We start from the raw sequence: 21619 nt of genomic DNA, 5'->3' as shown, positions 1-21619 counted from the left end.
CTGAAAAATGGGGTATGTCTTCCTGCTGCTGTAGGGGCAGGGAGGGGGCTGTGTGCCCTCTTTGAACATCTGCAGGGCTGGCAAGTAAGCCAGGCAAACAGAGCAGATGTGTTCTCTGCAACTCCAGTGAACAGAGATGGCAATGATGAGGTGAAATTGTAGGGGAGCAGAACTCAGCTGGTCAGAAAATACTTTTTAATAGAGCAGCAGGTGCTGGTGTGGCCACTACTTTTCTTTCATCTTTCTTCATTCCCCTCTTGTTCTGTAATTGTCTTTTTGTTTTTCTTTTGTCATCATCATCATAGTAGCAATTATCATTCCAGTCGACCCTTGAACAACCTGGGGGTTAGGGGCATCACCTTTCTAAGCAGTGGAAAGTCACATAGTAACTTGTAGTCGTCCCTTCATGTATGCAGTTCCTCCATATCTGTGGTTCCTCTTTATGTGGGTTCTGCATCCACGATAAAACTGAGATCGTGAGAATATGAGAATGGCATATTACTGTAGTATTTGCCGTGGCTGCTGCTAAGTCACTTCAGTCGTGTCCGACTCTGTGCGACCCCATAGATGACAGCCCACCAGGCTCCCCCGTCCCTGGGATTCTCCAGGCAAAAACACTGGAGTGGGTTGCCATTTCCTTCTCCAATGCATGAAAGTGAAAAGTGAAAGTGAAGTCGTTCAGTCGAGTCTGACTTTTTGTGATCCCATGGACTGCGGCCTACCAGGCTCCTCCGTCCATGGGATTTTCCAGGCAAGAGTACTGGAGTGGGGTGCCATTGCCTTCTCCGGTAGTATTTGCTACTGAAAAAAAAAAAATCTGCCTATAAGGGAACCTGTGTAGGGTTCAACCTATAAGGGAACAACGTGGGTTGTTCAAGGGCTAATCATATTCAGTGCCTACAGTGTAGCTGGAACCATGCTAAATACTTCATATAAAATGCTTTTGAAGTAGTCCTCAAAACAGCCAAACAAAATATGTATTATTATTACCATTTTAAAGTTGAAGATATCATGGGTTATCTTACCCAAGGTTGCAGATTGAATAAGGTTTAAAACTCAAGTCTGCTGACTCCAAAGCTAAGGATAACCAGAGTGACACTGGCCTACATGTTGACAGGCTGCCCTGCGACAATACAGGGGTTGGGAGGGGAAGGGAAGTGTTCAAAGAGGGGCTTGAGGAAGAAGAAGATCATGATGATAAAGCTAACATTTATTGAGCATTTAATTTGTACCAGCCACATTCTAAGCACTTAACATTTATAAAACAATTTAATTTTCATAATAACCCTCTGACATAGGCACAATTGTTATTTCTATTTTACAGATGAGGAAACTGAGCCATGGAACATATTAACACTTGCTTAAGTTCTCAAAGTTGTTAAGGGCAGAGCCAGAATGTGAGTCAAGGCAATTTAGCTTTGGAATCCATATGTTTAACTATTGGACTATTTTGCCAAAGGTGCTGCTAAGCATAGAGTCCACACAGAGAGAAGAAGTTGGATGACATGACCCTGAGGTTGTTTCTAACCAAGCTTCTAGGATATAAGATCTTCACTTTAATAATGGCAAAAGGTCAAGGGTCAAGGAAAAAATCCTGAAATGTTTATAAAATACGAATACAAAAATGCAATCTGAGCTTATGTCCTGCCATTTACTTGGGATTTTACTGAATTATTGACTTTCTAAATCAACAGAGAAACCCTCCCTTTGGGACCTTCTGGGGGAGGAGGGGCCATTCTCAGATAAGAAGTATGGTCTGACTTTGTCTAGGTTAGAAAAGGAAAGTCAACCTTCTTGATACTTTATTCATTATATTTAAGAAACCTGAAAAAAAAAATTCTCATTAAGTTTACATTTTAGCAAACTGGCTTTTGTTTATGTTAACAAAAATGAGACATGCTTTCTGCCAAAGAGAGTTATTCTTTTCTAGGTCACTTTTCTCAGCAGTTTGAGCTTTCATGTATATTGTACTTCTATTATTTCCCTGGGCTTTTTTTTTTTCCTGAAAAAGTATAACATTGCTGCTGAGAAAAATGTGAATCAATATGACAGTTTCTCATCCTTAGGCCATATTGAGTGAGTCCTACAATGTTAGAGTGGGAAAGCTCCTTAAATGCCAAATGGTCCAAGCCCTTCACTTCTCTGTGGGCAACCTGAGGCTCAGAGAGGTTAAGTGACATGGCCCAGATCACATGGTTGATAAAACAGATACAGTGCTCCACCTGTTTCTGACTTCTGATTTGAGGTTCTTTCTAGTCACACTATTTTGCTTCTCACTTAACAAAAAATGCCTGAGCAGAAATAGAACACTACTACTAGGCTGGGAGCTACCTGAGAGTAGGAGCTGAGTAATACTAAAAATAATAGTAACTGCAATATATGAACAGTACTTTATAGTCTGTAAGATATTTACACAAACATTAAATCAAAATCTGGTAGGGCTGGTATTATTAATCTTTTATGTTTTATTTAGCTTTCCTGAGGTACGCTTTTATTTTAAAATTGAATAAAGGCAAGTCTGGATCTAATATTTTTACATTTAGAAAAAAATGCTAAGTTCAACAATTGGTTTTGAAACTGAACATCTGCAAGCAAAAAAATGAATCTAGATGCACAGACATTACAGCCTTCACAAAAATTAACTTGAAATGGACTGTGAACTTAAGTGTAAAACACAAATCTATAAAATTCCTAGAAGATAACACAGGAGAAAATCTAAATGACCTTGGGTATGGTGATGGCTTTTGGGATACAACACCAAAGACAATTCATGAAAGAAATAATTGATAAGCTAAACTTCATTAAAATTAAAAACTTTGCAAAAGACACTGTCAAGAGAATGAAAAGACAAGACAGAGACCAGGGGAAAATATTTGCAAAAGACACAACTGATAAAGAGCTATTATCCAAAATATACAAAGAACTCTTAAAACTCAACAATAAGAAAATGAACAACTCAGTTAAAAAATGGGCCCAGAACCTTACAGATACCTCAGTAAAGAAGATTGACAGATGGCAAATAAACACATGAAAAGATGCTTCTCCAACAGCATATGCCATCAGGGAAATGCAAATGAAAACCAAGACATACCACCACACACCTATTAGAACGGCCCAAATCCAGAACACTGACACCACCAGATGCTGACACTCATCTGCTGGGGGAATGCAAAATGGCAGAGCCACTTTGAAGACAGTTTGATGGTTTCTTACCAAATTAATCATATTCTTACTATAGTTCTGTAACGGCACTCCATGGTATTTACCCAAAGAAGCTAAAAACCTAAGGTCCACACCAAAATCTGCACACAGATGTTTAATAAGCACCTTTATTCACAACTGCCAAAACTTGGAAAGAACCAAGATGTTCTGTAGTAGGTGAATAGGTAAACAGATTGGAATATCCAGACAATGGAACATTATTCAGTGATAACAAGCTCTCCAACTACCGTAACATATATTGTCTAAACCTTAGAGCAATCCTAAGAGATTGGACTAATTTATCCTCATTTTCACAGATGAGAACACCAAAGTTCAAATAGGAACATTACTTGCACGTGGTCATACAGCTAGAAACTGGTGGAGCTTAGGTCTTCTCACTCTAAATCCTGAGCTCCTTCTACTCCATGAGGTAGCACAAAGGCCACATATGTAAATCCCCATATTATATTTAGTAAAACTGAATACATCTACCCTTGGTTTTGTTCAAAATTAGCATTTACTTTGAACTTGGAGAACAACTTGTCTTTCTGGTAAGCTATGAGTAACATATTCTGTTAGCTGTGTATGTGTGCTCAGTCACGTCCAACTCTCTGCGACCCCATGAACTGCAGCCTGCCAAGCTCCTCTGTCCATGGGATTTCCCAGGCAAGAATACTGGAGTGGGTTGCCATTTCCTCCTCCAGATCTTCCCAACCCAGGGATTAAACTCACATCTCTTGTGTTTCCTGCATTGGCAGGCGAGTTTTTTACCACTAGCGCCACCTGGAAGCCCCCAACATGTTCTGTTACTTACTCTATTAAAAATATGCATATTAAATATTACAAGTTTAAAAAATAATTGTCAGTCATCACTATCAAAAAATTTACCATTTATTTGGCAAAGTGTCAGGCACTATACTAGCTGTTCTATATATTATCTAATTAAATGGTCACAACAATCCTATGAGATAAGTACTCCTGTTATTCTTATTTATAATGAATTCTCTGAGGTCAAAAACGGTTAAGGGACTTGCCCAAGATTACACAGGTAAGTAGGAAAGATAATGCTGGAATTTGCACCCAGGTTTGTGAGCTTCTAGCCTGTATCTGATAAACTGTACTTCACCTCCTTTTAAGTTCTGATCCTTCTTCTAAACAGGGGACAGCTAATGTGACTAAATGGCTTTTCTTGGCCATAAAGAAAGCAGGCATTCTGCAGCTGTCCTGGCTCATGTCCCTGTTGTGGCACAGACTTTGTTGTTCCCCACAGGAAAACAAGCTACCTTTTGTTACTATCAACTTGGTCCTAACAGCTAATTGTCCATTTTCTTTAAACACCTTTTGATGAGCTGGGAATCCTTAAAGAGGGCAGTTATACACACAAAGTATCAGAGGAAGAACTTAAGACCCAATCTGCTGGTCCTGTGCTGATCAGGGTGTGAAAAGGCTTTGGTAACTGTAAAGTCTTTTGCAAACATAAGGGACTGACCATCAACATCATCCACAACACCAGTTGTAGCTCCTAGCAAATTCTCCTCTACATTTGCTGCAGGTGGTAAAACAAAAAGAACTTCCATTCTGGAATGGTTGCACTATGGGGCTGGGGCTTCACTATGGCTTATTTACATGCCAGCTTCCAGTATAGTTTCTGGACCAATCTGTCTCATAGGATCACAGAAAAGAGTGGCAGTGGGGTGAGGATTTCCAGGAAAGAGTGAGAGGTGCTACTCTTCCCAGTTGTGTGGTAGAACAACTGCGGTGCTAGAAGTGAGGGTGGGTGGTCTTCTGTGGCTGCTGAGCACAGGAGTGCCTATAGGACATCTTATTAGTGTTTTCAGGTGGGAAGAAGAGAGAAAGAAAGAAAAGTTAAAGGAAGAACAAAGGGAGAGAAAACTAAGGTCTAGGCTGCCCTATGTGGTGTTGTTGTTTTTTTTTTTTATAGTATAATGATAACAACAGTTAACATTTATGGGAGCTTACTAGGTGCTAATTGTACCAAGTACTTTATAAGTACTACACAACCCCATGAGGGAGGTATTATTACCTCCACTTTAAAATGAGGAATAGAAGCTCAGAGAGTTTATATAACCTGCCTAAGATTGCACAGGTGGGAAGTAACCGAGCAAGGATTTAAAACTAGGTCTGGTTCCAAAGTCTGTTTTCTTAACCACCACATTAGGTATTCCTAGTACTGTAGTCATACAATGCACTATTTATTCTTTGCCTTTTGCTTGGGAAGACTATCCCCTTTGTGTAACTGAAGCATAAATTTCCCCACAACGGAGTATATTACCAACTCGGGCACTTGGGCAAATTTCATTCATAGCTCCTCAATTATCACAGACCTAGTGATTGTTAAAGCTGGAGGGCCTTTAGGAGTCCATCTCTGTAATAGGTGGGGAAAGAAAAGCCCAGTGAGTGGAAAGAACTTACCCAAGGTTACTCAGCACTCTCAGCAGATGTGGGACCAAATCTGGATTCTTCATTCCCAGCCTATGCCTTTAGACAGGCTGTTTAATGAGGATACCAATTCTAAAGTGTTCTCAGTAACAAAATGACCTCAAATTTGGTACACTGTCAGGGAGATCCTAGGCATCAAAACAAAAAATGTGATCCTCTCCTTGCACTGCTATCCCTGATGGTGGTTTTGGTCACTACACTTTTTTTTTTTTTTAAGTTTAAAGCAGGTTTTTTGAGAAAGACACATACTCCACAGGCAGAATGCAGTCCATCTCATAAGGTGAGAGTGGCCTGGTCACTGTATTAAAGGGTAGTGGGGAAGACCCAGAGGGAACAGAGGGACTTCTATCAGGAGAGGTGGGGGGTGGGTTGTGGAGGGGAAAGCCTCTTTAGTCTAGAAACACAAGAGGATCCAAATTGGCAGAATGAATATAAAAAACATTAAAAAAATAGAAGAGGCATGCCTCCTCACCCTGGGAAGCCCAAGATTAGTCCTGTCTCTCCTGGGCTCTGGAAGACACAATTTCAAGTAACTAAAAGGAAGTCCTACTTTACAGAGTGGTTTGCAAGCTCACTGTTTCTGAAAGCTTAATAAACAGGGTATAGGCAAATTCATTAATGAGGATTCTGGAGTGTGGCAAGAGAAAGCCAGAGCCACTCAGCCTTGCTGGTGTGGGTTACAGGTGTACCAGGAAATGGGTCTCATTCCTCAAAGCAGCCAGGATCCTGAGGGGTGGGTCACCTTTGACCCTGAGCACCTGGTGTGATTATCCGCAATGAGGTGCACAAATATTTGCAATGCATGTTCTGATCTGAAACAGTCTGGGAAACATTGAGGGAGGGGACATGCCTCACTTTCAGAGGCCCATATCATGGAAGGCAGCCAGGATCTTGCATAAAAAGCTCCTGGAATAGAAGCTCAGAGAGTTTGCCTCTGATAAAAGATGAGTCCACAACACCGCACTAAGACAAATGAAAGGAGAGAAACCTGTTAACTGTTTAGATTTAGAACTGCTAAGGTAAGTCACTTCAGTCGTGTCCGACTCTGTGCGACCCCATAGGTGGCAGCCCACCAGGCTCCCCCGTCCCTGGGATTCTCCAGGCAAGAACACTGCAGTGGGTTGCCATTTCCTTCTCCAATGCATGAAAGTGAAAAGTGAAAGTGAAGTCGTTCAGTCGTGTCCGACTCTTAGCCACCCCATGGACTGCAGCCCACTAGGCTCCTCTGCCCATGGGATTTTCCAGGCAAGAGTACTGGAGTGGGGTGCCATTGCCTTCTCCGTTAGAACTGCTACTTCGGCTTAAATACTCTCATAGAAACTCTGATTATTGTTCTTTAGTAGACATGGATTAAGTGCTAATTAGGGAGGCAGTAAGAAAAAGGTCTGGTGGGTTTTGAATCTTCACTCTGCATGAGTGCTCTTGAGTAAGTCACTGGACCTCCAGAAGACCCAAATTTCTCACCTGTAATGACAGTATCATTCAATACCTAATAAGCTCTCACAGACCATTTCTCTGGGTTTCTCCTGTCACTTGAAAGAGAGTTGAACAAAATATCTGAGTCCATCTCCCTCCTACTTAAAACTCCTACAAGATTCCATACGACAACAGGATAGTTCCTTTTTGCTTTGACCTCATTTCCCCCAAATTGTAAATGGGTAAGTTTCCTGGCAAGGCTCATAGCATGCCAATAGTGGAAGGAATGGCTGGAAAGACAGTTTGGAGACAGACTGTAAGGGGCTCAAATGCCATATTATGTTTAAACTTCTTGGAAAATTTTTTCTCTCAGGCTTTACAGAGGCCTGGAATAGCATACTAGAAGCACTCTTCAGGCAGAGTGGCTGGGGAGAATGTAAGCACTTTGAATGCATTTTAATACTCAAGCAGAGCCATGTGCGCCGGTGTGTGCGTTAACTCTGCACGCCAACACAGCTCAAGAGCTGGAGCTTTGAACAGGAGTTAAAAGAGTTGAGTCCCTAACGACATACAAAAGACTCGCTGGTGTGATTTATTCTGATGTATTTACTTATCCAATTACCAAAACAGCAGGAGATCATTAAATTTTCTAGTTACCAGATGCAGCACGTTCAATATCTTAAATGTTACCAAGGCTCTCTCTGAGCTATTTTGATATTACATTTCATCTGCCCAAAGCTTATGAAACTGGAAGGCAAGAATCATGAAGAGAGCAGGTGTTTTCTTTGAAGGCTGGTACAGTGGGTGTTTCTACTGCACCAAACTTATACCAGCTCCCAAACTCATGGATTTAAGGAAAAGTACTCTGATGAGAAACAAAAGTATTTAGGAGGGAAGATGTTAAGAGAGTGGAGATAAGCAATTGAAGGTGGCTGGAGATACGCATTTTACCTGGCCAGAACTTTCTTCATGTTCATTTCCTATCGCTTCAGTTCCGAAGTCCACAGAGGGTGAGTCAGGCCTCAGAGTAGAGGAGAAGAGAACAGAACGAATACCCTCTTAGTGACTACAAACTTCACTACTAACCTTAGCATACCTGTGTGAGCTTGAACAAGTTACCTTTCCTTCTCCGCGCTTGACGCTGACATCTGATGCAGCATCTTACAGGCCTGTGATGAGCATCATCACAGCTTGTCTTCACACAAACATTTCCTGTTTAAGACTGAATAACTTAAAAGGTAGGACTGTTTCTGGCTTCTGTATCTCCAACATCCAGCAAAGAATCTGGTATATTATATGCTCTCAATAACTGCTTGTTGAATAAATGACCAAACCAGGGAATGGACATTATGGAATACTAAAAAATACAGGGCAAGACTTTATTAATGATATTTTAGGAGTAAGTTGCAAAATAGACATCTATTCTATTTTCTTTTGAAAAAAATATCAAGAAGTAGAATCTGGGCCTAAACTTTTTGAAAGGGTGGTGGTGGCTTGGCCCCAACATTCTTTACTATTTTGATCTCTAAATACCATCCCTTCAAAGATGTTATGCCCTGGTCAACCAGAGCAGTTTGCTATTCCCCATTTATAGCTTCTGCTTCTCTTCCCTGAACCTTTGTTTATGTTGTTCGCACTAGTGGACCATCCTTTCTCCCCAGTTTCACATGTTGAAAACATCCTTCAAAGCTCAGCTTAACTGCTACTTCTCTCATGAAACCAGGTCTAAGTGACAGAGTGTCTTCTCCCATTCGCGGGGTCATGGCTCCTGTTGACAAAAGGGCCATATATGTTCACTGAGGTCTCTCCTTCATATTCCTATTCCACTACCCTGCACCTGATGAATTCACACTTGCTTAACTAATACTTTTGTTTCCCCTTAGGTTTCTCAGACTAGGTGGCTTAAAGGGTCTGCTGGCAGACTCAAGGTTAGTGTTTAAACTGGAAAACAGGTACAGGTAATGCCAACCTTGTCCTCTGTTAAAATAGTACTCCTATACTTTGACCAGACGGGGGAGCCTGGTAGGCTGCTATCTATGGGGTCGCACAGAGTTGGACATGACTGAAGCGACTTAGCAGCAGCAGCATACTTTGACCAACCCATTTCTGAAGGACCTACCCCAAAGGATCAGCTCCTGTCTCAGACTAAGTTATCTGTCTGTTCTGTCTCTTAAGCTATATTGCAATTGTCTATGAGTCAGTCTCTCCAGTTATATTGAATTCTGAGGGCATATTCTGAGGGTTTTACTGACTTTCTATCCCCAGGGCCTAGTAGACTACTGGAAACAGTGTGAATTCAACAACTGTTGGCTGACAGACAGACCTATTGAATGACTGAATGGAGGCTCCCCACTATCCACTAAAGCCTCCACCAATCCAAAATCAAAAGAAGCCACATCCCTAGACCTCTTCCCTTAGACCCACGCCTATGGCAGGGAGACCCTGCCAGTGATGCCACCAGAAGGTCACCCAGGCAAGTCCTCTAGCTCTGGATTCTCTCTGGCCCTTGCCTCAGTTAGCCCTGCTGCATAGACAAAGGGAATGAAAATAAGTTTGCATCTGTTGCCCTTTCAGAAGGGACAGATTTTTCCCTGCCTATTTAAACTGCTGTTGGAATTGGATAATTAGAAGGATTTAAAAAATCTTAATACTCTAAACAGAGAAAACTGGTTCTGAATTATTAAGCAACATTTTCAATGCATGTGAATAACCTTAAGTGACTTAACTGCCACCTGATCCTAAGCTCTGGCTCAGATAAATAAATGTGAAATATTGTCAAAGCCCCGGCTTATAGGAACTGCCAAGTACAGTAAATAAAAGCTTAAGTCCCCATAAACTGCCTGGGACAGAGACATTCTCATATAAAAGGAGTAAGAGAAGATGATCTTAAATAAAGCCAGCAGGACTGGGAAGCCAATGGTTTTGTTTTAATTTTCAGAAGAGAGTTGTCAACAGGGTAGGTATTATCTATATCCAGGTCATTTAATTATAGAATCACATAGTATCAGAGCTGACAGAAGATTAAGAAAGCACTTATTTTAATCTCTTCATATTTCAGATGAGGAAAACAGGACCCAGAACTTACTTCTCTAGTAAGTACCTTCCTTGAGATCATACAACAAATGGCTGGAAGAGTAAAAATTCTGTTCCAGGATACATGGCTCCCAGCTCAGTTTCCTTTCCACTACATTCCATTCATCTGAGACTACCCTACTGGAGATGTCAAAATAAGAGGCTGACTGTTAAAAAAACACCTGAAATATTTTTTCCATCTCTTCATTTTTAATCTATGTGTATGGCGCTAGTGGTAAGAACCAGCCTGCCAATATAGGAGACATAAGAGATGCAGGTTTGATCTCTGGTCTGGGAAGCTCCCCTGGAGGAGGGTATGGCAACCCACCCCAGTATTCTTGCCTGGAGAATCCCACTGACAGAGAAGCCTGGCAGGCTGCAGTCCATAGGGTCACACAGAGTTGGATACAACTGCAACGACTTGGCACGAACATCCTTTGCCCTAAAATGGGTCTCTCTTTTTTTTTTTCCCCCTGTGTTCCCCCATTCAATCTGGGCTGCCACAATCAGACAGGCAGAAAGCGCGAGAATGTTTTTCTTCCATCTGTAGTGTAAACCTTAGCAGACAGTAACTGCTTCAGGTCTGTCAAATAGATGCATTAAAATGGGTCTCTTGTAGGCAACATATTGTAGGTTCTTGTCGGAGGTTCCTTAAAAAGCTAAAAATAGAGTTATCATATGACTCAGAAATCCCACTCCTGGGCATATATCTGGAAAAGAGGAAAACTCTAATTTGAAAAGATACATGCATCCTGATGTTCACAGCGGCACTATTTACAACAGCAAGACATGGAAGCAATTTGTGTCCATTTGACAGATGGATAAATAAGGTGTGGTATATATACACAGTGGAATACTACTCAGCCATAAAAAGAATGAAATAGTGCCATTTATAGCAACACGGATAGACCCAGAGATGATCATACTAAATGAAGTAAGTCAGACAGAGAAAGCCACATATTATATGATACCACTTAGTTGTAGAATATAAAAAAAAATGATACAAATGAACTTATTTACAAAACAAAAATAGACTCACAGATATAGGAAACAATCTTATGGTTACCAAAGGGGAAGGGGGGTGTGTGGGAGGGATAAATCAGGAGTTTGGGACTAACAGATATATACTATTATATGTAACATAGATAAATAAGAAGGACCTAGTATACTGCACAGGAGATTACATTCAATATCTTGTAATAACCTATAATGGAAAAGAATCTGAAAAAGAACATATGTATATGTATATCTGTATGTCTGAATCACTTTGCTGTATACCTGAAACTAATACAACAATCTAAATCAACTATACTTTAGGAAAAAACAAACAAACATGGGGGAAAAGTAAAAACAAAACAAAACAAAAAAACCACTAAAAATTTAACTACATGGGTGACTTCTTGAATTCCAGAGACTCCATGCTTCGAAGTTCTGCTTCCATGACTATGCAGGGGGAGCAGGAGAAAACCAGAGAGGGAGAGGGAAAGAAAGAAAGGAGAGGGAGAAGAAGGGAGTGAATGAGCAAGTGTACAGGAACGTGGAGGGAGGAAAATGGAATAAGTGAGGGTGAATGCCACTATAATGTGGTCCCTCTCTTGCCTTCCTCAACCATGAGGATACCATAAATTACACATGAGTTTCAGCCTGGTGAGATGAGAAATACAAAAACCAAACAAAAACAGTAGATGCATGAATGGGTAGGAATATTTTATTTTCTCTCATTTATTTACTAGACAAATATTTCCTGAGTGTTTACCATGAAGTCAGAAATCATGCTGGGCACTGGGATAGAACGGTGAACACAGCACTACCCTGTATTCACAGGAATGCAGCATCCCGGCAGGATGCGCAAGAAATCGGCCCACTGCAACTCAGAACAGTCAAGGGCTACAGTACGGAAGAAGGCGGCAGGGGAGCACAGGGAAGGTAAGCACCTGACGCAGTCCTAGTGTGTCATTAACTCTGTGTTGCTCTCTCTTCTTTGTCTCATTCCAGTACACACGACTGTTTCCCACAATCTAATGAACCATTCTACTGACTTTCAGATACAATAAACTAGTATGTGCCAGGCACTGTACTAGGGAAAATTCAAATGAATCAGACATAATCCCAAATAATTTCAGATTTCATATGTACAAACTTTTTTTTGTTTAAAAAAAATGTATATTGTTGTTGTTATTGTGTCCAACTCTTTGCGACCCCATGAACTGCAGCACACCAGGCCTCCCTGTACCTCACCATCAAGTTCATGTCCATTGCAATGGTGAAGCCATCCAGCCGTCTCATCTACTGATGCCCTCTTCTCCTTCTGCCCTCAATCTTTCCTAGCATCAGGGACTTTTTCAATGAGTTGGCTGTTTGCATCAGATGACCAAAATACTGGAGCTTGAGCTTCAGTATCAGTATATCTTACACTAATTCCCTGACTATGTAAACTTGGGTTAACCATTTCTGTTTTTGGTGTCTTTGGTTTTTCGAGGCCTTGATTAAATTATATTTTTCTCGGCATCTTGCTTTTCTCATCTATAAAATAAGGATTTTTTGCAGTTCTCACAGCCTAAAATGCATGCGCGAGGAAGGCCTGTTCACACAAGGAAGGAAAGTGGAATAAACTTGGAAATATCAAGAATCTTCAGGTTTGGGATTCAGCCACAGACACTAAACCTAAAGCCTGCAGGGCTAGATTCTGGATAAAAAGCAGGGTGTGGTCCAGGTGAGGTAGGCTAGGGCTGCAGCCGGAACTGTAACGAGCACCGCAGTAAGGCCCAGGGGAACTGGTATGTTGATGCATGAGCTACTGCACTGGGAAACTCCAGCACCGGCTTTGAAAATTACAAGGAGTGTCTAGAAAAGGTTAATCTGCGCATATACACGTTTGCAGTTGTTTGTATTTACAATGGGGTTATTATACAGACTTTAAGTGAACAAAGCGTGTCTGCAGAAGCACCTGGAATACTGAGCACAGAACTAATGATTTTTTATTTATGGCCGGATGGAGCCAGATTGGATTGTATGTACAGCCTTCAAAAATTTATTTGATTTTGGATACTGAATGATATAGTGCTTTATAAGGACCTTATAAAATTAAGTTCTGGGGCAAAGTAAGTTAATTTGGGAGAGGTTTAAATACATCAGCCTATCTACACACAATCCTAACAGTCACTGCATTTTATGTTTAGCATGTATAGGGAAAGAACCTGGATTTTAGAATCAAATACTGGTATTGACATTTACTATGCAACTTTGAGAAATTTAAGCTCTCTAAGCTTCTGTATCCTCATCTGTAAAATGGAAATGATACGCATCTTTCAGATAACTAATATACTTGATTGTGCATACAAGCGGCATAAAATAAATGGCTTTATTCATTGTTATAATCCCCTACTGTTCCAAGTACTTTGTAAATGAGTTAGAAAGGGGCAAGGGCAGATTTATTAAGTTTTGAATCCCATTCAACTTTCATGAAATGGCTGTAATCACCTCAAATATATTTTAAAAACTGTTTTGTGTACCCCTTTTGATCTGGCGAGGAGCATTCAATGATGGGTTTTCTTACAGGGTATCACTTGGTCTCTCAATTTTTTTGTGGGTTAGCAAAATCCTTTCTGTTCCTTGCCATCAACTTCATCACAACGGCTTAGGTATACTGAGCATTTACTACATACTGATGCTAGTGCTTTATAAGTATCATCTCATTGCATTTTTCCAAAAGCCCTGTGAAGTAGGTACTAGCATTATCCTTCTCTTATAGATGAGGAAATTGAGCTACATAGAGGTTAAGTAATTTGCTAAAGATCAAAAAGTTAGGAAATGCAGAGGTGAGAATCAGCTTGGGATTCCAGAATGCAATCTTTTAACTACTGCCTTATACTGTCTCTCTGTCCCATATCTCCTTCAAATCCACTCCAGTTACTGCCAGGGCCAGTTTTGGTATTGAGCCAGTCTCAGTTTAAATCTCTTTGTCCTCATCAGAAAGTACCTCCTAGACTTTCTCCTGGCACCTCAGACTTAACAAATTCTAAAGCGAACCTGCATCTTCATCAGTCTTCTCTGATTCTGCACATGGTACCTCTAAGCACCTTTGACAACTCCTTCTTCCTATCATCCCTATCCTGACATAGTTAGACAATCACCAAATCTCAGCGATTTGTGCTTCCTCCTGATTCTGTCTCCTCCTCATCTCTACCACTGTCATCTTAGTTCTAACTCCCATAAACCTGTCGTCTTGTGTACTTCAAAACAAGTACCTGGTTTCCCTTCCCAGGCTCCCACTACTCTGATCCTTTCTGATACAAATAATCAACAGGTTTGAGACAGTAGGGGAAAAACACAGAAATATGTAATCAGATGAGATCAGGCATGGTTAGGGTGGCATGATGTAGACAGAAATGTGGACTCAAAAGACCTAGCTGGAGCCATTGATCTGCAACTTATTAGCAACCCAATTTGTTAGCCATTTGACAGCTCTAAGCCTAAATTCTGCATCCTTACACAAGAGCCAACATCTACTTTTACCTAGTTAAAATTTCCACTAGAATTGGTTCCATGAGGGTAAAAACTTTATTTAGGCTATTCACTACTGTATTCCCAATGTCTTATGCTATATAAGAAGTACTCAAGTGTTTGTTTAATGCAAAGAGAACTCTCCAGTATTTTTTACCTCCCATCTCATTTTTCTCCACATCCAACTTCATATCCTAAAATCTAGTCACTGCAAACTGTGAGCAATTCCCAATCAGTTGCTGCTAAGCCTAGTGCTGAGGTGCTAACTAGTGTTCCTAAGTGTAGGAAGGCTGGGTGTAGGAAGGAGAGACTGTGTGTGTGTTAGATGAGCTGTGCTTACACATGAGTTGGTCACAAATTCAATGTTAACTAATCAACATTATATGTCAAATAAGGTGTCTTTAAAAAGAAACACACATAAGACAAGGTTATATATTGATTGGTTGATGAAAATTTGTGAGGAGAGGCTCATAGAAATTTAACCCTCCACTTCACCTAGGGGCAACAATTGAGTATTTAATGCTTGTGACAACTTTATACAACATAACTACTGCAAATTATAAGACCTGGCTACACCTCTCAGTTCTAAAGCTAACAGCCTCATGGCCTACAGAATAAAATGGTTAATTTCTTAGCTTTAGTTACCTCTCTCACCACAATGTGCACTCCCGACACAGACCTTTTTGTTCAGTCAAATCAGCGTATGCTTCTGTGCCTTGCTTGGTGGTATGTGCACCATGCCTGCTAGGGTGATCTCCTGCCTTATCGCCCCTACAGACTTGGTCTTTTAGACCAAAGCCATGTTATAATTGTCGTTACATTCTGCCCAGTGTGTGTCATCCACCTACACTCCATCTACCCACAGTTCAGGGAGCCCCTACTCTGCGATAGGCCTGTGTGGTCTCTGTGTCAGAAACAGGGGTCACAAAGGCAAATAAGACAGTACAGCTACTGCCCGACGTGAGTTTACAGTCAGCCCTGGAGGACCCGGATATAAATGTCATCATGAGGAAACGAGCCTGTCTCTCACTCTCAGAAAGACACCATAAACTAATTCAGGAATGCTTCCTACTATGAAAGAAATCTGCTGTTTTGGTAAAACAGAATGCAGATACTAAACTATATATTTCTACTTGAATAGCCCTTACTTAACCTTTTGTTATTGGTCATGCAAGGTAGACTGTTAGATATCCTTCCTGTAAAAGCTGATAGTTTCTAAACAGTTAATATTGGATAAAGATTTCTTGTCTTCTTAAAACCAAGACAGAAAAGAAAAACCAAGGACAGGAAAGAGGGTGTGGGAGTGAAGTGAGAAATAATCACCATTACATCATGTCAGTTACCATTATTAGATTCTTACCCTGTTAAATGCTATATATATATTAAACATGTTACATTTATTCTTTCACTTAATGCTCACAACAACCCTTTAAAGTAGACACTGTCACTCCCATTTCATCAAGAGATGACACACTCTCTCTAAGATCACTTAGTGAAAAGTTGATCTAGAATCAAGGCCAGGTCTGTTTGGCTTCAGGTTGATGCATGCTCTTGTTTTAGGCTACAGCGCCTCAGAAATGTGACTGAAAAGAAGAAGCAGTGTTAAATAAATCATCCTTACAGTGTTGATTTATATTTGCTTATACAACAAGCAAGGAAAAATAAATACCAACAACTCCCTCTTTAAGTAGCCAGTTTGAAGTAATTCTCCCTCTGTGGTGAGGAAGCATAGTTGCAACCTCAAGAGCAACTGCAGGGGCTCTGAGCAGACCACTACAGATTTGGGGGTGAGTTTATATTGAATATATTGGCACCCTAGAGACTAGGTGACGACCATCTCTGGGGACTGAGTTTCCCTCAGGTTCTCTTAAAAATCTTTGAAAATACAGGGTTAACTGATGCCTGTTTGTATTCCGAGGTTATTTTTATCCTTCACTACTGGACCAAGTTCTGCTACAAGTAAAGATGAGAGGCAAAGTCAAATGCTTAGAAGTTTCCCAGTTTACGGAGTTCTACCTACGTATCTACTAGTAAACCCCAGAAGTAAACTTGAGATGTGACTGTCTTAAAAAATAAAATTATATCTGCAGAGAAGAGGCCTGATGACTATTCTTTTGACAGGCTTGCTTACGAGGTCGGCATCTGGGAACCTGACTTTGAGGAGGGTTTGTATGATTCCTGGCTTTGAGGAGGGTTTGTAAGACAAGTGTGGCTTACTGTGCCTAGACAGTCTGTACAAACAACTTGTTAATAGTTTATGCTGAACATCTTCTTTTCTTCTGGGATTCTGGATTTTTGGTGTATACCAGGCAGAGGGTATCTACGTGATCAGCCCCCAGTGAAATCCCTGAACTGAGTCTCTAATAAGCTTCCTTGCTTGGCAACATTTCACACGTGTTGTCTCAAGTCATTGCTGGGGAAATAAGTCCATCCTGAATGACTTCCCTGGGAGAGGACCCTTAGAAGCTCTGCCTGGTTTCTCCTAGACTTCAATCTATGTGCCTTTTCTCTTTGCTGATTTTGCTTTGTTTCCTTTTGCTGTAATAATCATATCTGTGAGTATGACTACATCCTGAGTTATGAGTTTTGCTATGGAACCATGAAACTCTGGAGTGGTCCTGAGACCTCTTCCCCAGAAGCCCAACCAGGCTCATCAAAATATGGTGGAAACACTACTTTGGGGAAAAAAAGGATGAAGAAGCAGGGAATGATGAACATTTGGTGCCTGAGTGGATACAGAGTCATTTATCCATGGTATGAAACAGAAGCTGAGCTGATGGTCTGTTGTGAGGTAAAAGCTACCTTATGGAATTTTAAAATAACAGACTCAACCTAGGAGAGTTGGCTTACTGCCTCCCTTGACTGCTTTTGGCTGTACTGGCTAAAGTGAGGGGAAAAAGGTGAGCCTTATAATGCCTTCAGCTTTTGTTCTCGCTATCAGGTGGCAAGAGATTGGATGGGCCAAAAATGTTAAAAGTTTGTGCTGTTCTCTTCTTTGAGTGTGAGGGAAATGAAAGTTACATGAATTCCTGGAACTGGAGCACAATTTTAGATAAATTAGCAAGAAAACTAAGGGAGAAAAATATTTCAGAAATTTCTTCTGTTTGGCTGCTGTTACCCTTGCTGGGCTTCCCTGGTGGCTCAGATGGTAAAGAATCTGCCTGCAATGTAGGAGACCTGGGTTCAATCCCTGGCTTGGGAAGATCCCTTGAAGAAGGGAATGGCTACTTATTCTAGTACCCTTGAATGGAGAATTCCCTGGCGGGCTACAGTCCATGGGTCACAAAGAGTCAGACATGACTGCATGACTAACACAACACACCCTTGCTGCAGCAGCCTAGTATGGTTCCCTCCCTGACTTCCTTCGTATTCTAGGAGAGGTCTTCCCCCAGCAACTTTAACATTCGAATTTTTGTGGTACTGGAGAAGACTCTTGAGAGTCCCTTAGACAGCAAGGAGATTAAGTCAATCAATCCTAAAGGAAATCAACACTGAATATTTATAGGCAGGACTGATACTGAAGCTGTACTACTTTGACCACCTGATGCGAAGAACCGACTCATTGGAAAAGACCCTGATGCTGGGAAAGATTTAGGGCAGGAGGAGAGGGGCTGACAGAGGATGAGATGGCTGGATAGCATCTATGGACACAACTCAATGGACATGAGTTTGAGCAAACTCCAGGAGAGAGTGAAGGACAGGGAAGCCTGTCATGCTGCAGTCCATGGGGTCACAAAAAATCGGACACTACCGAGTGACTGAACAAAATGCTAAATTTACTGCTGGAGGGTTAAGTAAATTTGCAATGAGAAAAAAAGGAGAGACTAAAACATAATGGTTTTGGGCCTACTATATTTGGGTATATAGTAAAAATTGATATAAAACATGATACACTTCTAATTTAATAAATGCTAGCAGAGTCAGCTTAACTGGGGAAAACTGCAAGCAAAAAGTGTTAGCAGAAAACAGCTGCCTTGCTCTTTGCTGTTGGTGAGTGGGTTAGAATTTAAACTCTTTGAATAACAGAACAAGTCTCCAGAATGATTTTTCCTTATTAGAGCATCTGGAGAAAGAGAGACAACATAGAAAAGAGAAGCAACCTCCAGAGAGAGATACACATTGGGAGTTTTTAAAAAGTAGTTTTTAGTTTACTTATCAGCACTTATAAAATCAGATGTCTAGTCTTTAGAGACTTATGATTTTCCAAGTAAACTGTGCATATTTTTGAGTAGGTAAATTTGGACAAGGCCAAAACAGCGTAGAGAAGTCTTGCTTGCCATTTGAACTTGGAAAACAGCTGTCCGTCCCTATAGCATCTTGGCTTTGTGGCTGCAGAAGAAAAGTTGCTGGCTTCTGTTGTTCAGTTGCTAAGTTGTGTCCAACTCATTGTGACCCCATGGATTGCAGCACGACCGACTTCCCCGTCCCTCATTATCTCCCGGACTTTGCTCAACCTCATGTCCATTAAGTTGATGATGCTATCTAATGATCTCATCCTCTACCATCCCCTTCTCCTTGTGCCTTCAATCTTTCCCAGCATCAGGGTCTTTTACAATGAGTCGGTTCTTTGCATCGGGTGGCCAAAGTATTGGAGTTTCAGCCTCAACATCAGTCCTTTCAATGAACACCCAGGACTGATCTCCTTTAGGATGGACTGGTTGGATCTCCTTGCAGGGACTCAAGAGTCTTCTCCAACGCCACAATTGGAAAGCACTCAGCCTTCTTTACAGTCCAACTCTCACATGCATACATAACTACTGGATACCATAGCTTTGACTATACGGACCTTTGTCAGCCAAGTGATATCTTTGTTTTGTCTAGGTTTGTCATTGCTTTCCTTCCAAGGAGCAGTTCAGTTCAGTTCCGTCGCTCAGTCATGTCCAACTCTTTGCAACCCCATGGACTGCAGCACGCCAGCCTTCCCTGTCCATCAACAGCTCCTGGAGCTTAACCAAACTCATGTCCATCAAGTCAGTGATGGCATTCAACTATCTCTTCCTCTGTTGTCCCCTTCTCCTCCTGCCTTCAATCTTTCCCAGCATCAAGGTCTTTTCCTATGAGTCAGTTCTTTGTATCAGGTGGCCAAAGTACTGGAGTTTCAGCTTCAGCATCAGTCCTTCCAATGAATATTCAGGGTTGATTTCCTTTAGGATGGACTGGCTGGATCTCCTTGCAGTCCAAGGGACTCTCAAGTCTTCTCCAACACCATAATTCGAAAGCATCAATTCTTTGGTGCCCAGCTTTCTTTATAGTTCAACTCACATCCATACACCACTACTGGAAAAACCACAGCCTTGACTACACGGATCTTTATTGGCAAAGTAATATCTCTGCTTTTTAATATGCTGTCTAGGTTGGTCATAACTTTTCTTCCAGGGAGCAAGCATGTTTTAATTTCATGGCTGCAGTCACCATCTGCAGTGATTTTGGAACCCAAAAACATAATTTTTCTCTCTGTTTCCATTGTTTCCCCATCTATTTCCCATGAAATAATGGAACCGCATGCCATGATCTTAGTTTTCTGAATGTTGAGCTTTAAGCCAACTTTTTCACTCTCCTCTTTCCCTTTCATCAAGAGGCTCTTTAGTTCTTCTTCACTTTCTGCCATAAGGGTGGTGTCATCTGCATATCTGAGGTTATTGATATTTCTTCTGGCCATCTTGATTCCAGCTTGTGCTTCATCTAGCCCAGCACTTCTCATGATGTACTCTGCATAGAAGTTAAATAAGCAGGATGACAATATACAGCCTTGATGGACTCCTTTCCCTATTTGGAACCAGTCTGTTGTTCTATGTCCAGTTCTAACTGTTGCTTCCTGATCTGCATACAGATTTCTCAAGAGGCAGGTCAGGGGGTCAGGTATTCCCATCTCTTTCAGAATTTTCCACAGTTGATTGTGATCCACACAGTCAAAGGCTTTGGCATAGTCAATAAAGCAGAAATAGACTTTTTTTGGAACTCTCTTACTTTTTCGATGATCCAACAGATGTTGGCGATTTGATCTCTAGTTCCTCCGCCTTTTCAAAACCAGCTTGAACATCTGGGAGTTCATGGTTCATGTACTGTTGAAGCCTGGCTTGGAGAATTTTGAGCATTACTTTGCTAGCATGTGAGATGAGTGCAATTCTGCAGTAGTTTGAGCATTCTTTGGCATTGCCTTTCTTTGGGGTTGGAGTGAAAACTGACCTTTTCCAGTCCTGTGGCCACTGCTGAGTTTTCCCAATTTGCTGGCATATTGAGTGCAGCACTTTCACAACATCATCCTTTAAGATTTGAAACAGCTCAACTGGAATTCCATCACCTCCACTAACTGTTCGTAGTGATGATTCCTAAGGCCCACTTGACTTCACATTCCAGGATGTCTGGCTCTTGACACACCATGGTGATCACACCATGGTGATCACGCCATCGTGGTTATCTGGGTCATGAAGATCTTTTTTGTACAGTTCTTCTGTGTATTCTTGCCACCTCTTCTTAGTATCTTTTGCTTCTGTTAGGTCCATACCGTTTCTGTCCTTTATCGAGCCCATCTTTGCATGAAATGTTCCCTTGGTATCTCTAATTTTCTTGAAGAGATCTCTAGTCTTTACCATTCTATTGTTTTCCTCTATTTCTTTGCACTGATCACTGAGGAAGGCTTTGTTATCTCTCCTTGCTATTCTTTGGAACTCTGCATTCAAATGGATGTACCTTTCCTTTACTCCTTTGCTTTTTGCATCTTTTCTTTTCTCAGCTATTTATAAAGCCTCCTCAGACAACCATTTTACCTTTTTGCATTCCCTTTTCTTGGGGATGGTCTTGGTCACTGCCTCCTGTTTAATATCATGAACCTCCGTCCATAGTTCTCCAGGCACTCTGTCTATCAGATATAGTCCCTTGAATCTATTTGTCATTTCCACTGTATAATCATAAGGATTTGATTTAGGTCATACCTGAATGGTCTAGTAGTTTTCCCTACTTTCTTCAA

The 21619-nt window shown here is 41.1% G+C and overlaps 1 protein-coding gene and 1 non-coding gene across 5 annotated transcripts in view; both read right to left on the bottom strand.

Moving 5' to 3' along the window:
- The window catches only part of FAF1 (Fas associated factor 1), a 498425-nt gene that overhangs the window by 3193 nt on the left and 473613 nt on the right, over window positions 1-21619 (bottom strand). The window contains exon 19 of one of the 4 annotated variants that reach the window (XM_061412023.1): window positions 8075-8098. The exons of the other annotated variants lie outside the window; for them this stretch is intronic. Within the exon in view, the coding sequence (XP_061268007.1) occupies window positions 8093-8098 (6 nt within the window). The 3' untranslated portion in view covers window positions 8075-8092. Of the gene's footprint in view, window positions 1-8074; window positions 8099-21619 lie in introns of those variants that run through there. 4 annotated transcript variants of the gene reach the window in all.
- LOC133245451 (small nucleolar RNA SNORA31) lies at window positions 10621-10747 on the bottom strand. Its single transcript, XR_009735708.1, has one exon. It is a non-coding gene; the product is annotated as a small nucleolar RNA SNORA31 (small nucleolar RNA).

Source organism: Bos javanicus, chromosome 3 (genome assembly GCF_032452875.1).
Source record: "Bos javanicus breed banteng chromosome 3, ARS-OSU_banteng_1.0, whole genome shotgun sequence".
Taxonomy (NCBI): Eukaryota; Metazoa; Chordata; class Mammalia; order Artiodactyla; family Bovidae; genus Bos; species Bos javanicus.
This window is presented reverse-complemented; position numbering and strand designations above follow the sequence as displayed.